At 41.8% G+C, this 25,745-nt stretch overlaps 1 protein-coding gene across 1 annotated transcript; it reads right to left on the reverse strand.

The window, feature by feature from the left end:
* Positions 1 to 151: 151 nt before the first annotated feature.
* Positions 152 to 21,311, reverse strand: GPD1L (glycerol-3-phosphate dehydrogenase 1 like). The gene is made up of 8 exons (XM_048511260.1): positions 21,140 to 21,311; positions 15,186 to 15,363; positions 13,328 to 13,468; positions 11,734 to 11,872; positions 10,500 to 10,612; positions 6,419 to 6,652; positions 5,007 to 5,113; positions 152 to 3,226 (listed from the first exon to the last, which is right to left on the reverse strand). Exons 1-8 carry the CDS (start codon positions 21,184 to 21,186, stop codon positions 3,130 to 3,132), a joined length of 1,056 nt encoding a protein of 351 aa, XP_048367217.1. The 5' UTR covers positions 21,187 to 21,311; the 3' UTR covers positions 152 to 3,129.
* Between the last annotated feature and the right edge of the window lie 4,434 nt (positions 21,312 to 25,745).

Raw genomic sequence — 25,745 nt, forward strand, 5'->3', positions numbered from 1 at the left:
TAAGAAGAGAAAATGAACCCTCATCAAACTTTTGTTCTCAGAGAATGCTGCAAAATAAAATACAATAAAAAGAAGCAAATCAAAAGAGATATCTTGTGATATAGGAATATTTCAGTCTAGCAGACCAAATAAAATAATTTCCAGGAACTGATACAGGATAATCACACAATCTTAGCTTTTATTGAAAAAATAAAATGAGCAGAGTTTGATTAAATACATCATTAAAGCTTGCATCAGATTTCATTGTCAAAGGGTTTTCTAGAAAAAAAAAACAGGTCTTCATTTTATAAGTGGAGTAAGTAATTCAGCTGTATGCTTAATTCATTACATTCAGCTCACATAGCCCTTTACTTATTATACAAAACATGGATGGTTAATACATATTGTAGGTTACAAATACAAGACAAAGCCATCATTAAATTAGATGGTTAAATATTAAAAAATTGATAAATGTTTTATATAGATTTATACCACAAAAAGGAGTGTGTATTCTCAAGCTGCCTGATGCATGGCCAGATCACCTAATTCTCAGATATACCCTTCAGTATTTACCCTGCCACATTACACCTGAAGCAGTCTACATCTTCATTAGTGAATACAACAGATGGATTAAAAGAATAAGGCAAACTGCTGTGTGTTCACATTCTTCCATTGTGCAGAGCACTATAATTAGTTTGACGTTTTTGAAACTCTGTTGCAATGATGAAGCAAACTGCCATTTCTAAGGACTGCTTTGTGTTGTTTTCTCTACACACTTATGTTTTGGGGCAGGGTGTACAGAAAGTCACATAAACAGCAAATGCATGCAACACGATTACTACACACAAGATCTCCATGTTTCCACCTTTAGTATATTTTGTATGGGAAGCAGCCCTCATTCCCATGTTTACCCAAGCAGAGAAATGTATCTGGGACGCTCATTTCTAGACATCTGAATAGGGACAGCCTCAAAGGTTGCAACCCACAACAAGCCTATGCAGGACACTTGCTGTCGACTTTAAGCAGGATTGGCCTCCAATAAAATTCATTATGAGCTGCACCAAGTCAGAAGGAGTGTAATGCCGAACTGTCAGCAACAAAAAGTGTAGTAATCATACCAAATCCCTTCAAGGCTAGGAGTGTATGCAATAGACAACCAGAGTTTCTTTCTGAACACAGAATTAACTTCTGGGACTTGATCCAGTAGCACTACTTCTCAGGTCATGCATTTGACTCTTTATAAACAAGCTTTTCAAAAGGTGTAAATGTCTTTCACCCCACATAAACAGGTAAGCCAATTCACTGATGTCCCAGTTTCACCAAACCAAGACTAGGCCGTCTCAAGCTTTCATTTGTTAAGACAACAGGAAGTCAAGGCTGTTTAGACTATGAACAACTTCCAGAAACTTCTCATATTTGAAAGCAATGGGGAACTGGTCAACGAATTTCTAAAAGGTAAAACACAGTGTAATAAACAGGCACTTAAATAAAAGCCACTATAATTTATCAGAGTTCAAGGAATGACACTATTATGCACCCCAAAGAATTCTCATCCCATTTTTGGTGAGCAGCTACTGTAGCTGGTGGATTAGCATGGCAATGTGAATGTTAGGAGTGCTGATGCTACAAAAGAACAACTGGGGAACAGAATTTCATGTACAATTAGCACAACATTTAGGAATCTATTTGCAGGAAGGGTTTGAGAGGAAGAACTGGGGAACTGGTCTATTAGAGAAGGATGGCAAAGATACAGAATGCCAGATGAAGATGAACCTTTGGGATTTAACAACAATGGCAAAAATAATTTGTAGCAAAAAAATTCACATCTCACCAACTCTTGGAAATGTGTTGGTAAAGTAGGTTAATCCACGTAGCAACAAACTATGTCACCATTTATGAGTGCCATAATCAGATAATTGTACAAATGGTCATAATCCTTCCCCATCATCACCTCAACAGTCTCTGATAAGAGCCAATTGTACATACACATACTTGAGTCCAAAGCCATACTGGGTTGAACGAGTGCTGCGACATATCAACACTGTGTCCATATTTACTCTTATGTGATACAGGAAGAGAAAGGAAAAAACAAAAAAAATGAAGGAAAGAAGGCCAGGAAAAATTTCTGTTTGCAAGCATGCTCCTTTTGAAAAAGATTAGCACCCACATAAACACGCATCTGAATTTTTTGTTCCTAAAATATTGTTAAAATCTGTTTAAAAGCTCAAGTGCCCTCCTCCTTAACAAGTAAGTGCTACCCAATTGATTCTCTACTAAAATGGTTTTGTGCTTCTGTTAAGCGGCGTGCAAACCTGACTAAAGGTCAAAACTGTCCTACAGAACTCAAGTGCATTTCAGTGAATCACCCCGAAACAAAAGGCATTTTCAGGCTGCATTTAATTCCAGGGCTCTTTGAGTAAAGGAAGAATCAGAACGAAGTAGACAAAAATGATCAAGCTTTCTCCACTGTGCTAAGACACATTAATTTAGAGAGCAACTGGGCAAAATGTGAAAGAGCCATGACTGACAGTGCAGTCTTAAACAGAGTTATGCTTTTCTAAATCCACTGAAGTCAATAGAAGGATATAACTCTACTTAGGATGGCACTGCAGCCGAAAAGTAAACAGAGGACTCCCAATGTGGATTGGGATTTTGTGCGTATGTGTGGGCAGAAGAATAGAAATCTGCCCCCTAAGTGGTAGATAGCCCTGCTAGAGAAACAAAAGACAAGTCTGAAATGGACATTTTTCTCATGCAGCTAATGGCAGTTCAGAAAAATTGCATGAGAATAAAAGGTTAACCTTTCCCTCCTTTCACAAACTGTGGCCCTGATCTAAACCTAGGCAGGAAGGGAAATTAGCAGTTTTTAAAATGCATGTTGAGAGCTCTGACCTCCCCGAGTCCTACTGGGTTTAGAATAGGAATGTAAGTGCTGCATTAGAATAGCGGGAAAACACTCGAACTTCAGCTGGTAAAAAAATAACAAATCCAAGAGTTGTGTAATTTTATGACAAGTGCAGAAATCTAGAAACGTTCAAGTGTTGCCCTGATTGCTTAATGGAGTGGCTTCTTGTGAGGCTTAATTACATCTATCCAGACTCACACATGAAGAGGAAAAGCAGGAGTTGTGACAATGGAAAAAAGGATGCTTTATATGTGCTCTGGATGACTCTGAAGGCAGGAGATAATCTCTTGGACAGGTCTCCCTTCGTAGCAGATTTGATAGACAGCAGCAAAAAGTGGAAACCTGAAAAGACAACATAGAAAGGCAATGTCTTAGGGCAGTGATGGCAAACCTATGGCACGGGTTCCAGAGGTGGCACTCAGAGCCCTCTCTGTGGGCATGCGAACACAGAGTTCATCACACACACACACACTCCACACACACACTTAGACTGGCCTGGGCCACTGAGCATGACGTGCGTGCACCGCGGTGAGCAGGGAGGCCTCGGCTGGCGGGCCTGGTGCCTGTGCTCTGGGTGGCTGCTGCCGGGGGGGGGGGGGGTGGCGGCACAGAGGAGGCAGAGATGCTAGAGAGGTGCACACGGGACTTGCTGGAGGCTAGAGCAGGCTGGCCCCTGTTCAAGCGGGGGGGGGGTGGGGTGGAGGAAGAGGGAGCCAACCGTTTTTTTCTAAACTAAAACTAAAACCTCAGCATTCAGGTTAAATTGCCGGGTTGGCACTTTGCAATAAATAAGTGGGGTTTGGGTTGCAATTTGGGCACTCGGTCTCAAAAAGGTTCGCCATCACTGTCTTAGAGCCTAACTATGTGAAACACTGTCCACACATCAGTCAGTTTGTTCTGCACTGCAATGCCCCACTGACAAGACATGAACTTGGAGTTCCATGTTTACAACTTAATTCCCAGGCATGCCAGGAGAAGACCATTTTCTTGACCTGAACCAATCCAAGGGGGGCAGTATTTGCCCCTGGATGATCAGAGGGTAGCAGTGTTGATCTCCAGTGGAATAGTTAGATTCAAGCCCCCATCTTCCACTGGAGTTTTCAACTGCTCCCAAAGAAAGATGGGACAATCCCTTTGAGGGCCCATAAAAGTTCATCAAACTTGGGGGTTCTTCTAAGGCTCAGGTCAAGAAATTGGTTGGTTCAGGTCAAGAAATTGTAGTTCCTGAACATCTGGAGAGCCACAGGTTCCCTACCCCTGTTCTAAGGAGAATCACCTGCAGCTATGCTGCAAATTTGGTGCCTCTAACTTGAAAAACACCCCCTCCCCCGCTTCAAATAAAATTCCCCACAGCCTTTAATAGAGCCAAACATTTTCAGATTTCCAGAAAAAAAGCCAGAAAAACCCATTTACTGGTATGTGTATTTGTTTATTTTTGTTTGGCTTTACCAAACATTTTCCAGCTCAATAAACCCAAATCCAAAAACACCAGAAAAAGTGGTATGCACCCCTAATCAGCATGCCATCAGTATGGCATGGGTGGGCTGCTATACATGCTGGCCTTGTGGCACACACAGGGCAACAATAGTGGCAGCACAGATTGAGGATGAAGGATCTTCTTCTTGTCTTTGTTGCAGCTGCTCAGCTCCAGGACTGGCACCAGAGGGAGGTACACCCCCACCCCCACCCTTGCCACCTCAGAAATGGCACCCTGGACCTGAGCATAAGGGGCAAGGAGCTCCCACTTCCAACTTATCCACGCCAAGAAACCAGGAGGCCACGGGGTCAAAAATGTTGCTCCCTCCATCACCACACCACTCCATGTAGATGCCTGGGCCATCAGCCAGCCCTGATGGAAAGTGAACAGCTCATTAGGGGGAGGTATATTTCCAGTCCCCCGAATCAAATCGGATCATGCTTTGGACAATCCTCTGATGAAGCCTCTGTCTTGCTGATCTCAAACCCACAATATATGGTTTCAGCTTAGGGTACAGTTCATTGCAGTTTGTTACACAGTCACCCCCCCACCCAAATAACTATCAGAAGCTAGTAGCAGCAAATTCTAGAAGAAAAACATTTTTTGCCACATGGGTTCAGCAAATACCACCATTTTCTTACTTACTTCTCCGTCAATCCTTTCTGTTTAAGGATGCGATACACCTCTGCAGAAGTCTGTGGCCCTTGGAGCTTTTGCCCATTCAGCATTTCTTGCTCTAGTTCTTCAATTGTCTGAATATATATTTTTAAAAGATGATAAAAGTAGATGCCCATTTCAAAACAAGAGAGTGATTTTTCTAACTATTAGAAGAACTTCACAGAGAATCTTCAAAAATGTGCTTGGCCAAAAATAGCTGGGCCAATAAAGTACATAAGGTACAAAGCCTATTTCTGGCAGAGGGTTTTTTCCTCTTTTTTGGCTTTTTCTGCCTCCCTGCACTGCCAGAAAGTCTTCTGAAGACAGTGGGACAGTGCCATCCCTGGCTACTGGGATCTCTGGATTGGGCTGTAGAACTTTCGTCTATGGAATTCCATCTATCAAAGGTAAGAGTTGCCTTGCTGAATCAGATTAAAGGATCCCATAGTTCACACTCGTTCTTAAACACACTAGGTAGCCAGATGCCCCCAGGAAGCTTCCCAGGTAGGGCACTACCAAGATGACTCAATTGCTTGTTACTTGCGAACAGTGAATGTGCAAATGGCATTCACAGCTTCTATGTTTTACAGCCGTTCATAGACTTCTCCTCTCCAAAGATCTCTCCCACCCTATGACACAAAGGCATTCCTCGTCCTCCCTCTTCTGTTTTTGCAACTCTGCTTTCCTATTCTGAGTGACAGTCCATAAGGCAGCATCCTAGGCTCCGCGTTCACCTTTCTAGTGGTCAAAGAGGGATACCAGGTACGTAACCCACAGAGTCTACTGAAATATCCCCAATGGTCATTTGGGTTCGCAAGAAAGGCCACTCCAGGCTGATGCAACTGATATTAGCTGCACTATGAGTCTTGTAGTACGACACTCTGTTGCCCCCTTCTAAGACCACTGACTTCAATGGAGTTGGAAAGGTGCAACTGTGTGGATGTGCCAACAGTGTGGACCTGTTCTGAATTCACAGCCATACCTACTGGAACAACTGAACATAGAAATGTTTCAAGGAAATGAAAATCCCCAGGAAAATTAACAATAGGCACTGTTTTGCCTCTTCTACAGCCGATTGCATTAATCTATATTTCCACAAAACACAAGATCATCCCAAGCAAGGATGATTGAATCTAAACAGTATGAGGATCCCTTTTAAACATCAAAATATTACAATGATAGTAGTTGTATTATCGGTATCCTGATAATGACTGAAAAAATACATAATGATAAAAAGATCCAAATGAAGGTGCTTAGCACATATGTGGATTTGTGTCCCCTTTGCAACAGCTTCACAGCCACCCACAGGGGCTCCCATCCTCTAAGGCGACCACTGATCTAGAGTAACTCTCAAGCCACGAGAAAACGCTAAACAGAAATGCAGGCATCAGATACTATACCTTTCCTGTTTTCACAAATGCTTCGGCCACTCTCCGGTTGCGTCCACCATAACAGGTGGTGATGAGATCTGCCACCCCACAGCTCTCCAGGAAAGTGGCAGTTGACACCTGCCCCTTGCAGAAGATTTTTGCGAAGGCGATCATTTCCATTAATCCGAGCCTGATGACAGCAGCTTTGGTATTATCCCCACAGCGAAGGCCATCACAAAAGCCAGCTCCAACTGCCACTATGTTCTATTGAAGAAAGGGGGGAGGGGGGAGAGACTGGTGCTGAAACAAATGCATGGTTTGAAGTCTTTGAAATTACAATTAAATCTTTAAGGCTTACTTATGTCTATTTATGTTGTGGTCCGATTGAGCCACAGAGGGACCTCCACCTCCCCCGACCCTGAACAAAATCCGCAAAAAACTAAAGTGGAATCCAGTGGACAGAAAGCCAGTCCTACTCAGAGCCCCAAGGTAAGCATTCCATAGGTAACGGGGCATTGCAAGCTCACTGAAATCAGTAGGCTTAGGCTAGAGTAACTTTGAAGTAACTTTGTATAAAACTGCAGTCAGTGTGTATGATCTCCAGTTAAAGCAAAGTTAGCATTGGGGTAAAACCTTCATCTGAGTTTATGGATAAAGCAATTTCATATACTCGAATGGTGAATGCTATGAGATATCTACCAATGTACAAACCAGTTTTTCTACATTCAGACTATGCACAGCATTGAGACAGGCAATAGATCACAAGGTTGAGTTCAGATTCAGTGAACTGCAGAGAACTTTGCCAGAGCAGATACAATTCAGGATAGACTGCCAAGTGCATCTTGCCAAGTTTAGCACCAAGCCAAGATAAATAACAGAACTTCTCTTGCATTTCCTCCTGCCTTGGACAAGGAGCTGCCAAAATGAAGCTACGCCACATTAGAGAAAGCACTGGAGACATATGGAACACTACTAAATTATTTTCAGGATGATCGAGGAACAGCAACAATTCTGGGATACGCAATGTGGCTAATATATCATAATGAACAATGGATCTGTGCAGGGGGAGTGCAAAACAATGCCTGCAGGAGTGTAGGAAAGGCAGGACCAGAGGCATTCATGAAGGTAGCAGCGATTCTGGCTTCCCTCAAAGCGACTCTAAAGCTATCTGAAAGAATATGTAATAGCAACATGCAAAGAATAAAACAAATAGCCATTCAGATATCGCAAGTGGTGAACTGCCTCATATAACTTACTGGGAGCTTTCCCAGAGGGTTGCTGACAACCACGCAAGCAGAGATCAGCGACTCTGAGTACCGCAGAGCTTGGGTTGGATCCCTCATAGTAAAAACCCTGATCTGTTTCAGCTCACCAACTCCCTCCTCCTGCACTGCTGCCAATTTGTGGGAAGAGGCACCAGGTGAGACAATTCCCCACTGTTGGCATCACAGGGTCCAAACCCTTTGGCTGGCTCTTAGGCCACTGTAACTTCTCCGTCCACCCCAGATCTCATGTTGAACATTTAAACAGGATTCACACAAATTGACTGGTAATGGCTTTAGGTATTTGAAGCTTGGCACGTCTCCATCTTCTTACAGGAAGGCATTCTCATTTAAAAGCATTTACATACTTTTCATTAGACTTGACCTTACGGAGGGAAAGCTGTCAAGCGGCCAATGCAGACAGGAAATTTCTGCTGACAGGCAGCTGTTCCTAGCCCTGTTTCTATGGCACCTTTGGATTGTTGATAACTATATCATGCATCCGTCATTTAAAGCAAAGATTAACACTTCCAGTGTTATTCGCGTATCACAATTCATCAGCCTTTTTGTCATACAATGAAAAGGGAAAATCTGAAGTGGATGTGCAGAAATGTGTGCATCTGAACAACAGATTTTTTTTGTAATAACCATGGAAAATAGGAAAGCTGCATTTTGCATGCAGTCTTACTTCAGCAGCTAACATTGTCACTGTTCGCAGCAGAATGCCAATAATTCTCCCTTTCCCTCTGTAGCATGTGGGTTGCCTTCAACCCTGAGGTTGGGATCAAAAGAAGAATCCTGCCAGATCAAACCAAGGTGCCATCTTATCCAGCCGCCTATTTCCCCTGGTGGCTTGCCTACAAGCAGGGTGTTGCTGACACCCAGCAAACAGTATTCCAAGGCAAACCACTTCTGAAGATGGAGATGTCATTTCATCATTGCAGCTAATAGACATTAACAGATGGTTCTTCCTAGAATTTGTATAATAATTCCTCTTTAAAACCGTCTAAACCAATGGCCATGCTCGATAGTGCAATCATAAGAAGAGTTGCTCCCTTTTAAGTCTACTGAAGTAAATGGGTTTAAAAGGACATAATTCTGCTCAGGACTGCATAGTGTACCTGAGGATTCCCTGGTTTATAATTCTGTAATTCTCCTTGGACATCACTGAATATGGTAGATGATAAACCAAATAAGTAAAGCAAACCTCATTAGTCACTTTTGCAGTGCATAAAAGAAGACTTTTTTTTGGTCCTGAATCTACTGCTGAGCCATTTCAGTAGATGACTCAGAAATTTCAGTACTATAGAACAAGTGGGCCAGAACTTTGATGCACAGAACATTTTATCCACATTACTCATAATTTTGTAATCTTCTATCATGTCCCCTTTTAGTTGACTGTCTAAAGTAAAAAGCAGTGGATGCAATAATCTTTGTGGGAATCTTTCTATTTAGATGGCTGAAGGAAAAAGAAACACAAAGTTTTAAAGAAGATAAAGGTTTACTTTGCAGTGGACATTTTTACCATGTTATGCTGCCAGATACTTAGGCTGGGGGCTGACATTTATAGGCAGCAATCCTCGCTTCTCTTTTAGCACAGGGTCTTGGCTTTTGTCTCATGCAGCACAAAGCTAAAAACATGTTTCTATAAATTAGACATTAGGGCCTTGCTGAAGTATGTCTTTTCTTTTTTTAACTAGAGGACCTTATGTTTTTTGCTGCCTTTTTCTCAGAAGGCAAGTGCTGTAAATGAACACCCACAGCAATCAAACTGCCAGCATCTAACACCAAAGGCTGGAATGACAGAGTCTTAAGATTGGGACCAGGAAAATTTGCTTTTTTCCTCCTTCATTTTTCAATTCATCTGCCTAATGAAAGTCTATAGAACCCAAAAGCTTGCACAATATTTTACATCCTATGGGTGAGCATCAAAGTTAGGACACAATTTTGTTTCTTTGGTTTTTGTATGAGCTCACCTGGCCGTCGATATCTTTCCCCCTATAGAGTAGGACTTGGTTCGCGCTCCTTAGTTTTAAACAGATGAATTACAACAGGGCTATAATTGCTTTTTTCCTGGCAATTTCTAAACACAACAAGGAGGAGGGTAGGAGCAGTGATGGGCATTGCCTGCCTCTTCAGTCACATAGTTAAGAAATATCACAGTGCTTTCCCTTAGTTGTCAAGGAAGAAAAAGCTTCTTGAAAGAAGACAGGCTGAGGGGAGGTCCAGCAATCCCTTTACCTTTGCTTGAGGTTACAGAGGAAGCAAGCATTAACAACATAAGTAGAGCCTTGCAGGATCAGACCGATCATGCATCCAGTACAGCATCCTTTTTCTTGTGGCAGTCAAGGAGCCGGCCTGATTGAGGCCAGTGGCGTAGCTACCACGGGGCGGGGTGGAGACAGGTGCCCCAGGCGGATGCCGTTGGGGGAGGTCACATGGGGGCGTAAAATCACCCCCACACCCCTCCTCCTTCCCCCCTTGCCCTGCCCCATCAGGCCCAGCAGAGGCTGCTGCCAGGTGCCCCTGCCTAGTCATACTCCACCAGGACCAGTGGAGCTGCTGCATGTACCCCTGCCTGGCTAAGATAAGTGGGGTGCAGGGGGTGTGGTGAGGAGGTGGCATGTGGGGGGTGGCATGTGGGCCAATGGGGGAAGAATGGAAAACTCAGAGTCTGCCCTGGGCTCCATTTTTCCAAGCTACGCCCCTGGTTGAGGCTGAGACTTTTCCCTCATGTTAACTCCTTGCATCAGAGTTAGGCCTGGTCCTGAGTTCTCAGAGCATACTGCTCTCTAATTTTAGGGGAAGAAAGTTCAGTAAACTTTTTTCCTGCCCTGAACTAATCTTACCTTAAGAGCACCACAAAGCTCAACTGTATCGGCATCATCCACCACAGTAATGCGAAAATTTGGCGTCTGGAGGAGTTCTTTGAAGAGGAAGCCATTCTCCAAAATTTTACAGCCTTTTTGGATGGAAGACAATAAGAATGGCTAACTTTATTTGAGGAACCATTTTCAAACAGACCAGAGATCAACAAAATACAAGCGGCTCTGCTTTGAAACCTGCATGTATAATTCAAATCCATTGAGTACATTGTGCCATATTTAAATTCTGCCTTTCCTCTAATGAATTTATGGTGAGATCATCCCATTTATCTTCACAGGGTCCCTGTAGGGCAAACTAAGAGTTAGTGACACAGGGTCAGCCAAAGCGTTCATGGCTGAACTGTGATTTCTGCCTGATTCTCCTTGACCTGAACAAGAGACTGACTATCATACAGCCCTCAGTAAACATGTTTGGATGAACTGGGGCTCACTAAGGCCACAAGTGTCACATATTATAAGAAATTACTAATCCAGACACCCTCCCTTAATAAGGTTGACTCCTGTTCTGGGTTAATAAAACTATGGGTGCGACCAGTGACAAATTAACGAAGCAGAACTGTGTATTCGAATGGATGGTGCCCTCCGTAAAAAAAGCCATCTTCCACCTAGAAAGGATCCAATTCAGGATGGGTGACAACTGGCTATTGTGGGTTTTCAGGGCTGTGGTCTGGTAATTTTTACTCCTAACGTTTTCCCCACATCTATGGCTTGTATCTTCAAAAGCATGCCACAGTAAGATGTTTTTCTCTCTGTGGAATGCCTCGGAAGATGCCAGCCACAGATGCGAGCAAAATATTCAGAACAAAACCTACCAGACCACTGCCACACAGCCTGGCAAACCCACAACAGCCAGCTGATTCAAATCCACAACAGCCAGTTGATTCAACAGCTGTTGATTTCTGGCTGTGAAAGCCTTTGACTGTACAGTGGGAAGTTCTCCTTCATGAGTATTCTAGGAAAGCTGGGTAACTGTCCTTGGGACTAGGACGAATGTATCTAAAAAACCAATCAGCAGTCAAGACACAAATTGTTCCAGTTGTTAATCTCTCTCTCTTTCTTACCACAATATTTTCCTGTTTGTATCTTTGAAAGGCAGAGGAGTTTGGCAAGTAAAATATGAAAGAAAAGAGAACTGCCTGATGATCACTTAACAGCGGGAGTATTTTTATTCAAGGGATCAATTATTCCTCAAGGTTACCTATTGTGGTTTCACAGAACTTCTCTGCGGCAACCTCATTGGCTATGTTTGCTCCCATCAGCACACTGATGTCTATTCCCATTTTCTCACGGATGATGTCAGAAATGAGTTTGAGTCCTTCTGGCCCTTCGTCTATTCCCTGTAGCAAATGTTGAAAGGAAATTGCTAAAAGTCAGTAATCATAACAGGAAGTTCAACTGGGGAAATTATTCTTGCCAGTGCGTGGAATCTGCAATAGTTTACATATTATTTGCATCTGACTCAAATCTCATTTCTACAGGAACTGCTATGCCACCCTTCACTTGTGGACTATGTTACCATCAAATTTTTTTGGCACAATTTTTTTGGCACCTTTTTAGAAGTCTGACCCAATCAGAAGATTTTTATATTGGGTTGGATCCAACCAGCTATTCTGAAAAGGGTGGGTTCCCTTTGACCAGTCAAAAATGCTACTCTAGGGATCACAGAATCTTCATTAAAATGAAGAAGAGAATCATGCATGCCTCTTTGGGTCCCCACTGAGGAAAAAGGCAGGGTATAAATGTACTTTACATGAAATATATATATTTTTCATGTAAAGTTCATTTATACCCTAACTTTCTCCTCAGTGGGGACTACATAGATATCTCATGTGGGACAGGGGCTGAGAATGGAGAACTGGGTGAGACTGAGTGAAGAAGCTGGCTGGATCTAACCCACTAATCAAATCAAAGCATTCGTCAGCTCTTGATTGCACTATCCTCCAAGAGAGATGGTAATTACCTCTGTCCACAAGCAAAGCAGAATATCTCCACACATCACTAGCACACAGTATTTCTAGACGTGCCTAATTCCCCAGTGTGTGCAGTCACAACACATTTGGCGATAAGTAAATAAATGATTCAAATGGTGGGGGGGAGGTTTTTTATTTTACTATTTCTCCTGAATTTATACGTTAAGGTAACTGATTCAGGCTTTTAAATCAGAGTGATGCAGGAAGCACTTGTGTGCATGCACAGAATGAAGATAAAGAGTTTGGACTGGTTTTCTTCTTCTGTAGCATCCCTGCACATCTCAAGCAGTGCTGTTTAGGAAGATCCCCCTTCCATTTGTGAGGGCTTTGAGAGCAGTGGGGACCACTGCATGAATAGGAGCTGAAAAAATCCCATGTACAATCAGAGCACAGATCACAATGCTTGGGATGTCAGCCAAAGATTCTTGGAAGCTATTTCTACATGCATTTTCTCTACCCCTGAAAGTTATCCAAGGTTTATCCAAGCTGTAGTTCTGTCACTGTAAAACAGCACCAGGTGTGACCAAGTATAAGGACAGAACTGAGACTGGAGCTTTACTGAAGCAGCTATAAGTTCTTGAGAAGCTATATACCAAATAAACAAGAATCTAGGAAGGATGGTCTCAATAACAACAAAAGGAAAAGTAGTCAAGAAAATATAAGACTTTTTCCTTTAACTGAAGCCTTCAGATACGGAAAACAAGAACTCTCTCTCTCTCTCTCTCTCTCTCTCTCTCACACACACACACACACACACACACGAACTGTTTTAGAGATTTTTTTTTATATGTTCAAAACCAGTTTATACTGTTTCTTATATACCTTAATGAGCGTTATGCCAATAGCTTTCTTGGCTACATGGCCTATCATCTCATCACAGATTTTGTGAATGAACTGGTGGGGAATGACAAAAACCAACATGTCAGCATCTTTAACGGCTTCTTTCAAGCTTGGGATGGCAACCTGTACAAAACAAAAAGAAGAGGAAGGAGAGAGAGAGAGGAGATGTGAAACAAGGATTCCCCCCTTCCTTTCTTTAAAAAAACAACAATGTCAAGCGTGCCCATGGGCACTATGGCACATATCAACACCTTCCCTGGTGCCCAAAACAGGTTTTTGGAAAGTTAAAGGGACTAGGTGGGGTGGGTGCCCAGAAGGGCTTCTGATTGGCTGTGCAGATTAAAAGGCTTCCTGTGGAAACAGACTTCTGTCTGAGATGTTGAAGAGTTACTACCAAAGTTATATGTAACCTTGCTCCCTGACATTTTGTGGTTGACTCCACCTCCTGCAGCAGCCATTTTCTGTTTGTGCCCAGTGGTCTGTGTCAGAATTCCAAAGGTGCCCACAGACTCAAAAAGGCTAGGGACCCCCAAGCTATGTTAATCCCTGGCAGTTCACTGTAAATGAAACTTTTTGTTATTCCCACCTTCAGTAGAAATGATAATTACTACAGTTGTCAAAGAAAGTAAGAGATTGCCAAGCTAAGCAAATGCTGGCTTCTTCAAGGACATAGGCCTTCAGCTGGAAAGGCAAAAACCTGAATGTGCATAGTGCTTAATTTATACAGGTAGAAAATTAACTGCTGTAAGGAAGAGCAGATTTGGGACATTTCTCTGACTAATCTAACCTAGTAAAATAATATTGCTGGTAGTTCTACTCCTAAGTGGGAGACTGTTGTTGTTTTTAAGTGGGTTAACCAGGAAGGTAGAAGAATACTTGCATTTAATGAAACACTTCATTTGTGAAAAAGCACATAGTAACTCTGCCCCAGATCGAATTGTTAACAATCTAAGCCTGTTGACATCAATGGATTTACACTAGAGTAACTTTGCCTAGGATATTTAGTGGTATTCACTCCCAGAAAATAATTCTTAGGATTGTACTCCGTAAGTACTTCACTATTTTCAGTAATATACTTACTTCTACTATCTTGGTACTATCCTATCCAGTGTAACTACTATTTATCTACCCAATTGCTCTAGGTAGTTGTTTTTATGTCCCCCACCCACATACTATTCACAGCTTCTCCAATAAAAACGTAACAGCAAGCAATATTATTGGCAAGCAATACCAAAAACAATACTCCATGGAAGAATTGTACAACAGTGTACACCCATGCATTGGCCACAAGGGATAATTAAGGGATAATTATGACTACCTGATCAAGAATGAAAGTAAGGGGTGAGGAGCTAAGATTTCTAAGAAAGAAAAAGAATTATTTTGTGAGTGTCTTAAATGCAGGGGAAATTAGCAATTCCCAGACTTCACCAAAAGTTTGTTAATATCCAGGTATTCTTTTCTCTCAGTGCATAAACATGTTTGTTAAGCTATTAAATAGCCCAGAGCACAGCATGAGTTCAAAAACACATATAGAGCTCCTGGCTTTTCCATTATCTTCAGAGAAGATAGTTCCAGAACAAGGAATCCAATGTGCATGTAGATACCCCCAGACTGAAGGCAGTGCTTTGAAAACCTCAACAAATCACTGGCTAAGAATATTCCCAGATGACATGTGAATTTGTCATTTGAATGTTCATTTGACTTAATACACTAACCCCACTTCATACTGCCTCATTGAAGATATCAACTGGTCTATGCCTGCATGTAACATCTCCTATTGTGACCATAGACTAACACACACACAACAACTTTGGCCAAACCAAGCTATTCTAAGGCTTACCACATTCTCTGGCAGCTTGTATCCAGGAAGATATTTTACATTCTCATGATCATTATTTATGATATCAGTCAGCTTTCTTCCATTAACATTTTCTTCAAAGACCCACATTTTTACAGTGGAAGCAAACTTCTTTACTGCTTTTACATTATTGCCTATTATTTTGGCTACAGCAGATCCCCTGTAATAAAGAGGGAAATAAATCTTAGTTGCTTAATTCTGAGGAAGAAATGTCAATATGCAAGGTAATGGTCCATTTCCTAATCAAACATTCTCCAATGAAGGATATCAGGGAGTAAGAAATGCAAAGAAGGGCACGCACACTGTCTGCATTCTGTCAATCTGCATGAAGCTTAAATTCTGTTGAGCCAAATGAAAGGTAGGGTGTAAATACTATTTTAAAAAATGAAAACTGCCCAGTGTCAGGGGTACGATCTATTCAGTTGGAATTTGGTAATTGTCAACCAATTCAGACGTCTTATACTTAATGATTCTTTGATTGCATGAAAGACATTTCTAATGTTAGATTTAATTAATCAAGCTTCACTGTGTCATTCTGTTTTATTGCACTTTGTTGAATGCATTTTATTGTTTAAAATAAATTTATTATACTGAAAGGGAGGTGTCATGGTTCTATTCTTGATTTGAAGCAGAGTATGTAGTAGCTAATATATATTGTTTTACTGAATTGTTTTTGAGCTTTTGTATCCACCTTGAGTGCCAGAAATAAATGAATTATATTAATTAATTAATTAATTAATTAATTAATTAGTTTTATATACCGCCCTCCCCCTGAGGGCTCAGGGCAGTTTACAACCAGATTAAAACATACAGTAAAACGTAATTTAAATATTAATTACATAAAAAACAGAATCCATTTAAAAATGTGGATGGCGTCTGGCTATCCCCCTCCAAGTACTTTCCAGTGGGCTTGGCCGTTTCAAGATGTTTAAGATGTACAGAAATGCTTTGAATGAAGGGGGAAAACACACACACACACACACACACATTTTGTCCTATTCACTAGCATAAAATTGCTAATGTGCAAATTACGGAAGAAAAGACATCACTGTGTTTTCACCAATGACTTGAAAAAGGAGGTCAGTGGTAGAATGCATGAAAGCTAGCAACATATAAGAATATCTCCCGAAGCAGGGTAGTTTAACAAATAAGCAGCATAATTGGAAACCAAATGCAGCATAATTGGAAACCAAAAGCTCCCTGGAAAAGAAACAACTCACTATTCATGTGGAGAATAAAGACATTAAACATCTGCCTATCAGAACCAAATTTAAACTTGCTCAGTGTGATTGCCAGCTGCTTTGCAACATCTTGCAGGATTTATACTTAGGCATGGATCCAGCGGAGCCTTTTTGAGGACTGTGATTTTCTTGCCTCTCCACTTCCTGCTGCAGCCAAAATTCTTCCCTCTTGAAATGCTTCTCAGCTGCAGCAGGAGGGGATGGTGAGAAAGGGACAGTCCAAGTTGAAATGTTTCCATCCACATGAACACTTTGTTGAATCTAACCCAGAGGTCCCCAGTGTGATTCCCATGAACCCTGTGGTGCCTGCTGATACTTTCCCCAGTACCTGCCAAGTGTTTTTAGAAAGTGGGCAGTGCCAGGTGGGGTTTTTGCCCAGTAAGGTTTCTGATTGGCCATTGGAGATTTGATTGACTCTGCAGTTGTTGTTTTTAATGTTGCAACTGTCTGGCACCACCACAGCCCAAGGAAGCAAAACTGACAACTGGGGGAAAGAAACTCTGCAAGTTATTCCTTGACATTCATTAAAACTACCTCTCCTTTGAAGCTCAGTGCTAGAAAGGGGACCTCGGTGATCGACAGGAACTATTTCATAATTTGTCTTGCACAGTTTCATTCCCTCTCAGATTGTGAAACTGAATGAAAAGTCAGGCAATTTCCCAAGAATAGCAGTCCATCAAAACTGTCAAAAGCTCACCCTACGCTCCCATTCCCATTCACCTTTCCACAAACCCACACTCAGAAAAACATTAGCTATGACACCAGTGTCCTTGATTTTGGCTTGCAGAGTTGTTTAATACACAAAAAGCAAAATTAGGCTGGTAGTTAAGTTCCAGCTAAGAGGATTTTTCTGCAATTTGGATTAGTTTGCAAAATGCTGAGCCTGCAGCAGTCTAATTACAAAAGTAAATTACACAGCAGGCCCTTGTTGCTTCAAATTGTGAGGTCAGCACCTTCCAGGAGAAGGTTAAATTTCTATAACTAAACAAAACAAGAAAATTGAGAAACAGCCATAGCATCCAATGGATGCCGTCCAAACAACGGAGATCTTCCCTAGAGATGCCAAATAATACTTTGCCTGAAGCTTTTCATCATGAGCCAAAACATGTTTCTTTTCACAATATGTGCTTGGTAGAAAACACATGCGCGCACACACACCCACAATATAAAGTGGGGGAGGGGGGAACAAAATAAATAATGGCAAAATAAATAATGGCAAAATCTGGCCCGGTAGCATGGCATAAATAGGCATTTCATTTTTATAAGTCGTTCTTTTTCACACACATCTCTTTTCTATGACAATACATATAGACAGTAATAAAACTGGACAGAAGCATTTCACATCACATCACTGGGGCAAGAGTCTTTTGGGTCAGGCCTCTCAGCAGTGGGAGTGAACTTTAGTCAGTCCCAAGCTAAATGGTCTATCAAGCAAAAAACAAAACACTAACATAACCAGAAAATAACTTATCATGTATCTCTACACATACAGAATTTTAACCACTTACATTTAACCATTTACATGTGCTGATAAAGAGTATGGAAAGTAGCTTGATGACTCTGTATCTCACCTTAATTGCTTTTACAGTCTAGATGCTTACCAAAGGTCAGCATCTTTTGACATCAGTTACAGGTGATATCTGTGACAGAATACATCAGGATGGATTTGACTGAAATCTCCATTTAAATCACTGGTCAGTAAGACTTGATCATTTAAATCATGGTTTGACCAAATTTTATTTAATCTTTATTTCAACGCTTTTCAAAGCCTATCTAGCAATACGCTACTATGAGAAACATATTCAATTAGCATCCTTACAAACAACAAGAACCAGTACAATTAGATCTCAGCTGTTGTTTTGCAATCTGTAGAGATACCAAGGTATCCATATTAACAAAATGGTTGCATTTCTAATCACATGTTGGACCAATTCAGCCACATCTCCCAGTTCGATGTTGACAGGATTCTGGGCACTATGAAGTCTACCTCTTGCTCCTTATATCCATGCTCATCTTTGCTGGTAAAGGAGGTGCTGGGCAGGCCTCAAGTGATACTATTAATCTCTTCCTGAGTTCAGAGGTCTTTCTGGGGGGACTGAAAGAGGCAGTGGTCAGGCCACTCTTGAAGAACCCATCCTTGCATTGATGCTTTCAACTACTCCCTTGTGTCACACCTTCTGTTCCTGGGCAAGGCAGCTGAAAGAGTGACTCAAGAACAGCTCAAGGCTTTCCTGGAGGATAAATAGCCTCTGAATCTATTTCAGTCTGGTTTCTGACCTGGCCATGGCTCAGAGGCAACTTTGGTTGCACAGCCAGATGTGTTTTATATGGAAATTGTTGTTTTTAATATGCTGGATAAACAGTCGTAAGCCACCCTGAACCTGTAATGGGGAAGGGCAGCCAATAAGCGTAAACAGACAAGTAAATAAATAAATGCCGATGTAAAAACATCTTACTTCAGGGTATGCCTTAAGAAATGAAAAAGAACAGAGCAGCTAAGGAGCAGGTTTTCTTTCGATGCGTACAACCAACCAAAGTTAGGTTCAGAACTGAAGGAGTGAATGGGACCAGTCTCATGTGCTGAATTATAATTTTTTGCTTCCATATCATTAACAGATATATAATATAAATTAGAGGCATCATGAAGAACAGTGTGTGTATGCATGCATGTGGGTAAAAAATTGGAAATCCCATCTCACAACCTCTCTCATCCTTCTCCTGTTTTATTATCTAGCAGAAAACTGGTTTAAATGCAGTCAGAGCAGTGGGGAAAACTTGCATAGTTTAAACAGGACTGCTATCCATGCAAACCAGTTATGGGTCCCTCATTAGAATACAAAACCTGGCTACCGGATATCTGGTGTGTTAATCAATCGCTAAGAGGTGTCCAGAGGTGCTACTAGACAGGACTTTGGGATGGCGGTTCAGGGCTAAGTGAGGAGGCCGCAACTTTGCACTTGGCCTATACATTAATATATAAAAGGGGGTGGCATAAGACCACTCAATCTGGAGTCTAAACTTATTATAACGACTGCCTGAAATCGCTTTGCATGGGGTGCAGCTAGGGATGCTATCCACTAGGTGGTGGCTAGAGACCTTTTCTAGGTGACAAAGATCAGCTCACCTGGGAAAATGGCCACTTTGGAAGGTGGACTGTATGGCCACTTAAGTCACTTCCCATCCCTATCCAAACCCCACCCTTCTCAGGCTCCACCCCACAAATTTCCAGGTGTTTTCCAACCTGAAGCTGGCAACTCTAGTTGCAGCACAGTTAAAACAATACAGGGTGCCCATGCAAAGTTTAAATCAGGCCTGACACATAACTTTTCTCAATATGCCATCCCTTCTGGAGCATATTCAGTACCAGGGGTGCCATGAGGGCCAATATTTGAAGTGAAAGTCCAGCCAATGGTCCATATTTACTCCTCATCAGGCCACACATTTTTCAGGGTTTTTTGTTTTGTTTCGGTCAACTTACAGAGTCCCCTGTAAGAGGCCCCATTGAAGTCCCCTGTAGAATCTCCTGTAGAGGCCCCATTGAGCGGTCTCATTTTGTAGCTATTATCATCCACAGAAGGGTTAACCACCAGTTTAATGTTAGGTATAGTGATCATTTATACTGAGACACTTTTCAGAAGCAAGTTCTAATCTTCAAAGAAAGACAGTAAAATCAAATGCAGATAACTTTTGCCAGGCAGAACCTCTGCGGATAGAAGATTTGGCATTTCTTTACAAAAAACAAGCTTCTAACAGTGAGCCGTTCTCAAGTTAAAATAATCTCAGAACCACATACAAATCTTGTTTATGAGGACTATAAAGTAGAAGAGTTGATGTTTAAAAACTATTTTAAATCAAATATAAGCCTAACCAACTTAGATTTCCCACTCAAGTTACAGAGCCAAGAAACAGGAATACTTATGAAAACCGTCTTTTGGGGAGAGCACACAGCATTTTGGGGAGAAATGTCTAGTAATTTGCAACTGGACTTTGTGCTATTTTCTATATGTTTGTGAAACTCAAGCCCCTACCCTACAGAAGTCAAAGAAAGACAGACCTTGGTGTACATGCAAGAGTGTATTCATTTGACATACTTCCTGCACATATGAACTCAAAGCACTGGACACCATCCTGGAAAAATGGGGGGTGGGGAAGAGTCCATGCTGTATGAACCCTTGTGGATCATTCTCCAGTTTGTATTATATCACCTTTACAAACTGGGCAACCTCTCCCCACCATATACAGAATACTATCATTGCAGCTAGCAAACCATCCAAACCACCAAAACAACAACAACAACAACAACAACAACAACATTAAAAAGCAAATCAACTCAGGCCCAGTATCCCAAAGACTCTCACAGGGTAAACTTATTTCCATGCAAAAACAGCAACGCACAACTATTGCAAAGCCACTGCACGTTGAAGCAAATTAATGCTGTGCCACCCTCTACCCACCCCATAAGGAAGTAGAGAAGAAATTTGCCAGAAATGAGACGTCAATGTTGCAACCATTTCTTGTGCCTCCCATAATGTGCCTATGGAAGGGGTTCCGTGAAAGTCCTTAAGAACATAAATGACAGCAGGTATTAAAAGGGGAGGGGGCGGACTGAATCTTCTTCCTTCTCTTCGGGACTCAACAGCACCCAGAGCAGAAGGTGCGGTTTCCTTGCCACTTGGATCGTGCGCTGCTACTCACCAGTTTCCTGATCCCACGATGCAGACTTTCAAGGGCGATGAAGCCATTGCAACTGCCCGCCCTCTACTACTTCCAAAGGCAGGTCGCAGTCCGGGCAGGAGCTACACTCCCAAGGCGACCGGCCATGCAGAAGCAACACAGGCCAGACAACCCCCTCCTTTGGAGAGCTGCCCGGGACCGCCCCTCACTCACCCGGCGCTTGCTGGGAATTGTAGTCCTCCTTTATTTGCAAAGGACATTGAGGCAGTCTGAAGCGTAGCAAAGCAACTTTTTTGTACAGTTTGCAGAGGGGAAGAACGGGCTTGGCTTTCTCGCTTCTTTTAAAGGTTCTGAAAGGATCAGAGAATCAAAATGCTGCTTGAAGGAGGCTGAGATGCTTTTGCGCAAGCAATCAGCGGTACAACGTACGTACTGCCAGGAAATTGGAAGAATTGCTGCGAGAGACTCGCCGAAGCTTTTTTTTTTTTGCTAGATGCCCGAGGGATGTTTAAGAAACCTGGCCTTTCCTTCTTTGCGAATTGTCCAAAATGCTTTAAACTAACGCCTGTGTAACCTGATCCAATGTGATCCCATCCCAGAAGTGACATTTCATACAAATCACTATGGTGAATTTTTTAAAAAATAAAAGTTAGATTTGGAGCCAGTCAATCAATCCTACCAGTTCCCTAGTATGAAGCAGAGCCCACAATGAAGCTGTTAAGAAAAATTATGGGCTGTTTTTCAGGGGCTGAACTTTTGGTTAGTCCCAAAATAGGGAGCAGAGTTTGCTTCTGGCTGGCTGACCCCTTTACAGTCTTCTTAATGTGAATGGTTGCTGTGTCCTATCATATTGAAAGAAATGGAAAAAAGACACCATCACCAACCATTTCAGTCTCACATGGTATTTGCACAGTGCAACCACTTTCTTCATGCACATCTTATGTCTCAGTGTGGTAGAATGGTTAAAATGTTGGATTAAAATTGGGAAGAGCCAGGTTGAAACCCCTATTTTGTCATGAAGTTCATTAGCAGTGCAATCCTAAACAAAGTTACACCTTTCTAAGCCCATTGACTGATTAGGATTGTTCTGCACGTGGTCTTGAAATCATCAGTCTCTCACCCCAACATATTTTACAGAGCTGCTATGAGAGAAAATGAGGCAGTGGCATGTGGCATCTTTGGGGGAAAGGATGAGATAAAAATATGGTAAACAATTTAAAGTGACTGTCACAGTGCTAGGAATTAATATAGCTTAACTGACTGTAGAAACAGTTAGAATATTGTTTGATGAAGGTTGTCTTCCCATGACCACTTCCCTGGGTATAAGCCCCAATGAACATGGTGGGATTCAACTGGTTCTGGTGGGTTTTCTGGGCTGTGTGGCCGTGGTCTGGTGGATTTTGTTCCTAATGTTTCACCTGAATCTGTGGCTGGCATCTTCAGAGGTGTATCACAGAGAAAAGTCTGTTGCACACTGTGTCCAGTGAGAAGGGAATGTTTTAGTGGGGTATAAATTGTCATGTCCCCAGTTAGGGAACCAATCAGTAAGTGTTTGGGTGGCACTTGCTATGCAAAGATATGGTTGATAGTATAGTATTGCAGGTGGGGTTTTTCAGTCCAGGGAGTGATTCACATTTGAATTCCCTGCAGCAGCAGCAGTATTGGTGAAAGCAAATCCTGTGTTTGGGGGGAGTCAATTGTCCATGAATTTAGCATGCCCTTGGCCTTTGCTTCTGGTGTTTTTAAGTACTGGTAGCTAAGCTTTGTTAATTCTCAGAGTCTCTTCTTTCTTGTTGAAGTTGTCTTGGTGTTTGTGAATTTCTATGGCCTCTCTGTGCAGTCTGACATGGTAACCTTCTGAATTGTCCAGAATTTCAGTGTTTTCAAATAAAATGTTATGTCCAGTTTTAGACATGTTCTGCTACTGCAGATTTTTCAGAATGGTTAAGCTGACAGTGTCTTTTGTTATCCTTAATATGAGTCTGAATGCTGCGTTTTGTGATTTCACTTCAGAGTAAAAATTCATAGTATTCCAGTAACAATCTTACACACTCCTGGTAGAGAGAAAGTTCTGTTTCTCAGTTGAATTTCAGAAGAGACATGTCTAGGCGCACACTGTATAATTTTTGCAGTTGACATTAGCAGCCTTAACTGAGAAGTTTTGCTGACAAGTTGCAGCCAACTTATGGTGACCTTGAGATGGCAGAGGTGGTTTGCAATTTCCTGCCTCTGTTTAGCAACTCTGAATCTTTTTGATGGTCTCCCATCCAAGTATTAACCAGGACTGACCTTGCTGAGCTTCTGAGAACTGATGCGATCAGGCTAGCCTGGACTATCAACAAAAGCTAAAAACAAGGAAAAAGAATTTGTTTGTCTGGCTTGAATATAATAGTGAAAAACATTATTCTTTTGCATTCCAATATTGAGGAAAATACCCTCCAATAACAGCTGTGAAATAATGGACAATCAAAGAAAAAATATATATTATAACTTTGTATAATGGTTAAAGTGTTGACCCAGGATCTCAGTGACCCAGGGTCAAATCCCCACCCTATGGGTTCTGGGCCCATAACCAGATGTTGGAGTTTTTACCACACAGAGAAGTGGTTAATACACTGATTCAAAGGGGGAAAAATAAATGTTTATCAGGAATTACATTTAGGATTGGAAAGAGGGAAAGATAGCATGCTAGTGTAACCTCAGCTTGTGGGTTCTATGGGGCAGAACTTGGAAGGAGTTTGCAACAACTAAATTTTAAACAAAATGGTTTACTTTCTATAACATATGACAATTATCAAACATTAACATTTAACAGTCCAAGGTCCTGTAATTAGTCCTTCTAATTACAGTCTGATAATGCCAAGTCCATTCTTCCTGCTGGTGGTTGGCTCATGAACACTCCAGAGACTTGATGAACTGGATTCAAGATGATGAAGGTCCCCAAAATAACTTTCACCATTTACATACACAAAAACCCTGAAACAATACATTCTAACATTTACAATATAGCAAAAAACTAAACAACTTCCTTCCCACTAGTTCCCAACAACATTGCAGTTACCTTAAACAAGGTGTTAAGGGCTTATAAAAATCAATCAAGGTCCCAGCCTGGTAGCCTTGCTTCCTCCAATTTCATGAGCTTTGCAGCTTTCAGCTGCTTTCAGTCTCCACCTCTTTCTGGGTCATCCCATTCTGAACATAGGGCTTACACTAGCTCAGAAACTCTGCAACTAACTTCGAAGAAGAAGCAGGATATTAGACCTGAGAGGATCAGTCTAAGAACAGACAAGAGGTGATACAAAAGGATGGAGGAGCCACTAACTTTACAAGCCTCTTTAGCTGACCACTTGGCCACTCTCTGCTGGGTCTTCTTCTCAGTTCCTCTGTACATTAGACATTGCTACATCCAACACCCTGAAGCTCACTGGGTGACCTTGGGCCAGTCACTAGTTTGAATCCAGCCAATATTTTCATTGAATGCTACCCATTTCTCCCCTTTAGTGTAGCCCATGACCCATGATTTTTGTCTGTGCAGGTCCCGTGACTCCCAGCACTGCAAAACATGATCAAATAGGACTCTGCTTCCTTGGCTAGATCCAGCCCACTCTTTCTCAGCCTGACCTACCTCACAGGGTTGTTATGGGAGTCAAATAGAAGAAGGGAGACTGATGCATACTGCCATGAACTCCTTGAATAAAGAGCAGAATACAGTGTACCAGATAAAATGTACCAGGTAAATAAAGTATACAGATGTGGACAAATAATGTTTTAACTTTGATATATGTGGACTTTGAATACAAATGTGTTGAGCTTGGACCTGGAGTCAGTGTCTGCTGTTATATTTTTGTAATTGAGAGACACATTTTAAGATACCTTTCAGTTCTAGATGGAGTGAGTGACAACTGAAGGCTGTGGCAACCTATGGGAGTCAAATCAATTGTCTGCCCATTTCCTCGCCCCCTATCCCTTGATCTGTGTTAGGTGCCACTCTAACAAACTCTGTGTTTTATAGTGGAGTGTTGATACTGTATGCTGTTGTGATACCTGGGCTCTGTTGGTGGGTTTTCAGTCAGGTCTGTGGAGAGGTGTATAGGAATGGCACTTTTGATGAGTCCATTTGGACTAAACTATTGATGAGACTCTGAATGGCTGCTGTAACTATCTGTCTTTTATGGACAATTGTTTTATTGTTTTATTGTATTTATTGTTTTATTGTATTTATTGTATTTTGGAATGCCAATAAAGGCTATCATTATAAGATACCTTTCAGTTCAGACCCACAGTACCTTTCAGAGGAAGTGTGCTGTTGGCACACTTTTAGAAAATGCATTAAAGTGTGTGAATGATGTGGCACATGGATCATTGGAGGCTTAATGCAGCATGTCCAAAGAAGTGCAAGAAGCCTCTCTTGTTAAAGAGTCGGAATGTACATTTAGGCCCTTTGTGTGCTTACAGTTTTCGCTATGGCTGTGTGCTTCACAGTGGGGTCTCCTGGCGTTTTCTCTTTTACACACAAGGCGCTCCCCTGAGCCAAGTCGCCATTTTGTCTGCGTTCTGCATCCCCTGCTTCTAGGTTTTGATGGTTGTTTGCCAGGTGTTCCTTCATTTTTTTAAAAAAGGCAATCCC

Source organism: Sphaerodactylus townsendi, linkage group LG11 (genome assembly GCF_021028975.2).
Source record: "Sphaerodactylus townsendi isolate TG3544 linkage group LG11, MPM_Stown_v2.3, whole genome shotgun sequence".
NCBI lineage: Eukaryota > Metazoa > Chordata > Lepidosauria > Squamata > Sphaerodactylidae > Sphaerodactylus > Sphaerodactylus townsendi.

Coding starts and splice junctions, on each gene's coding strand:
- GPD1L (XM_048511260.1), bottom strand. CDS start 21,186: ATGGCTTCATCGCCCTTGAAAGTCTGCATCGTGGGATCAGGAAACTG. Junction 6,653..10,499: donor AGCTTTGTGGTGCTCTTAAG/GTAAGATTAGTT, acceptor TTTCTTCAATAG/AACATAGTGGCAGTTGGAGC. Junction 5,114..6,418: donor CATTTGTGAAAACAGGAAAG/GTATAGTATCTG, acceptor ATATATATTCAG/ACAATTGAAGAACTAGAGCA.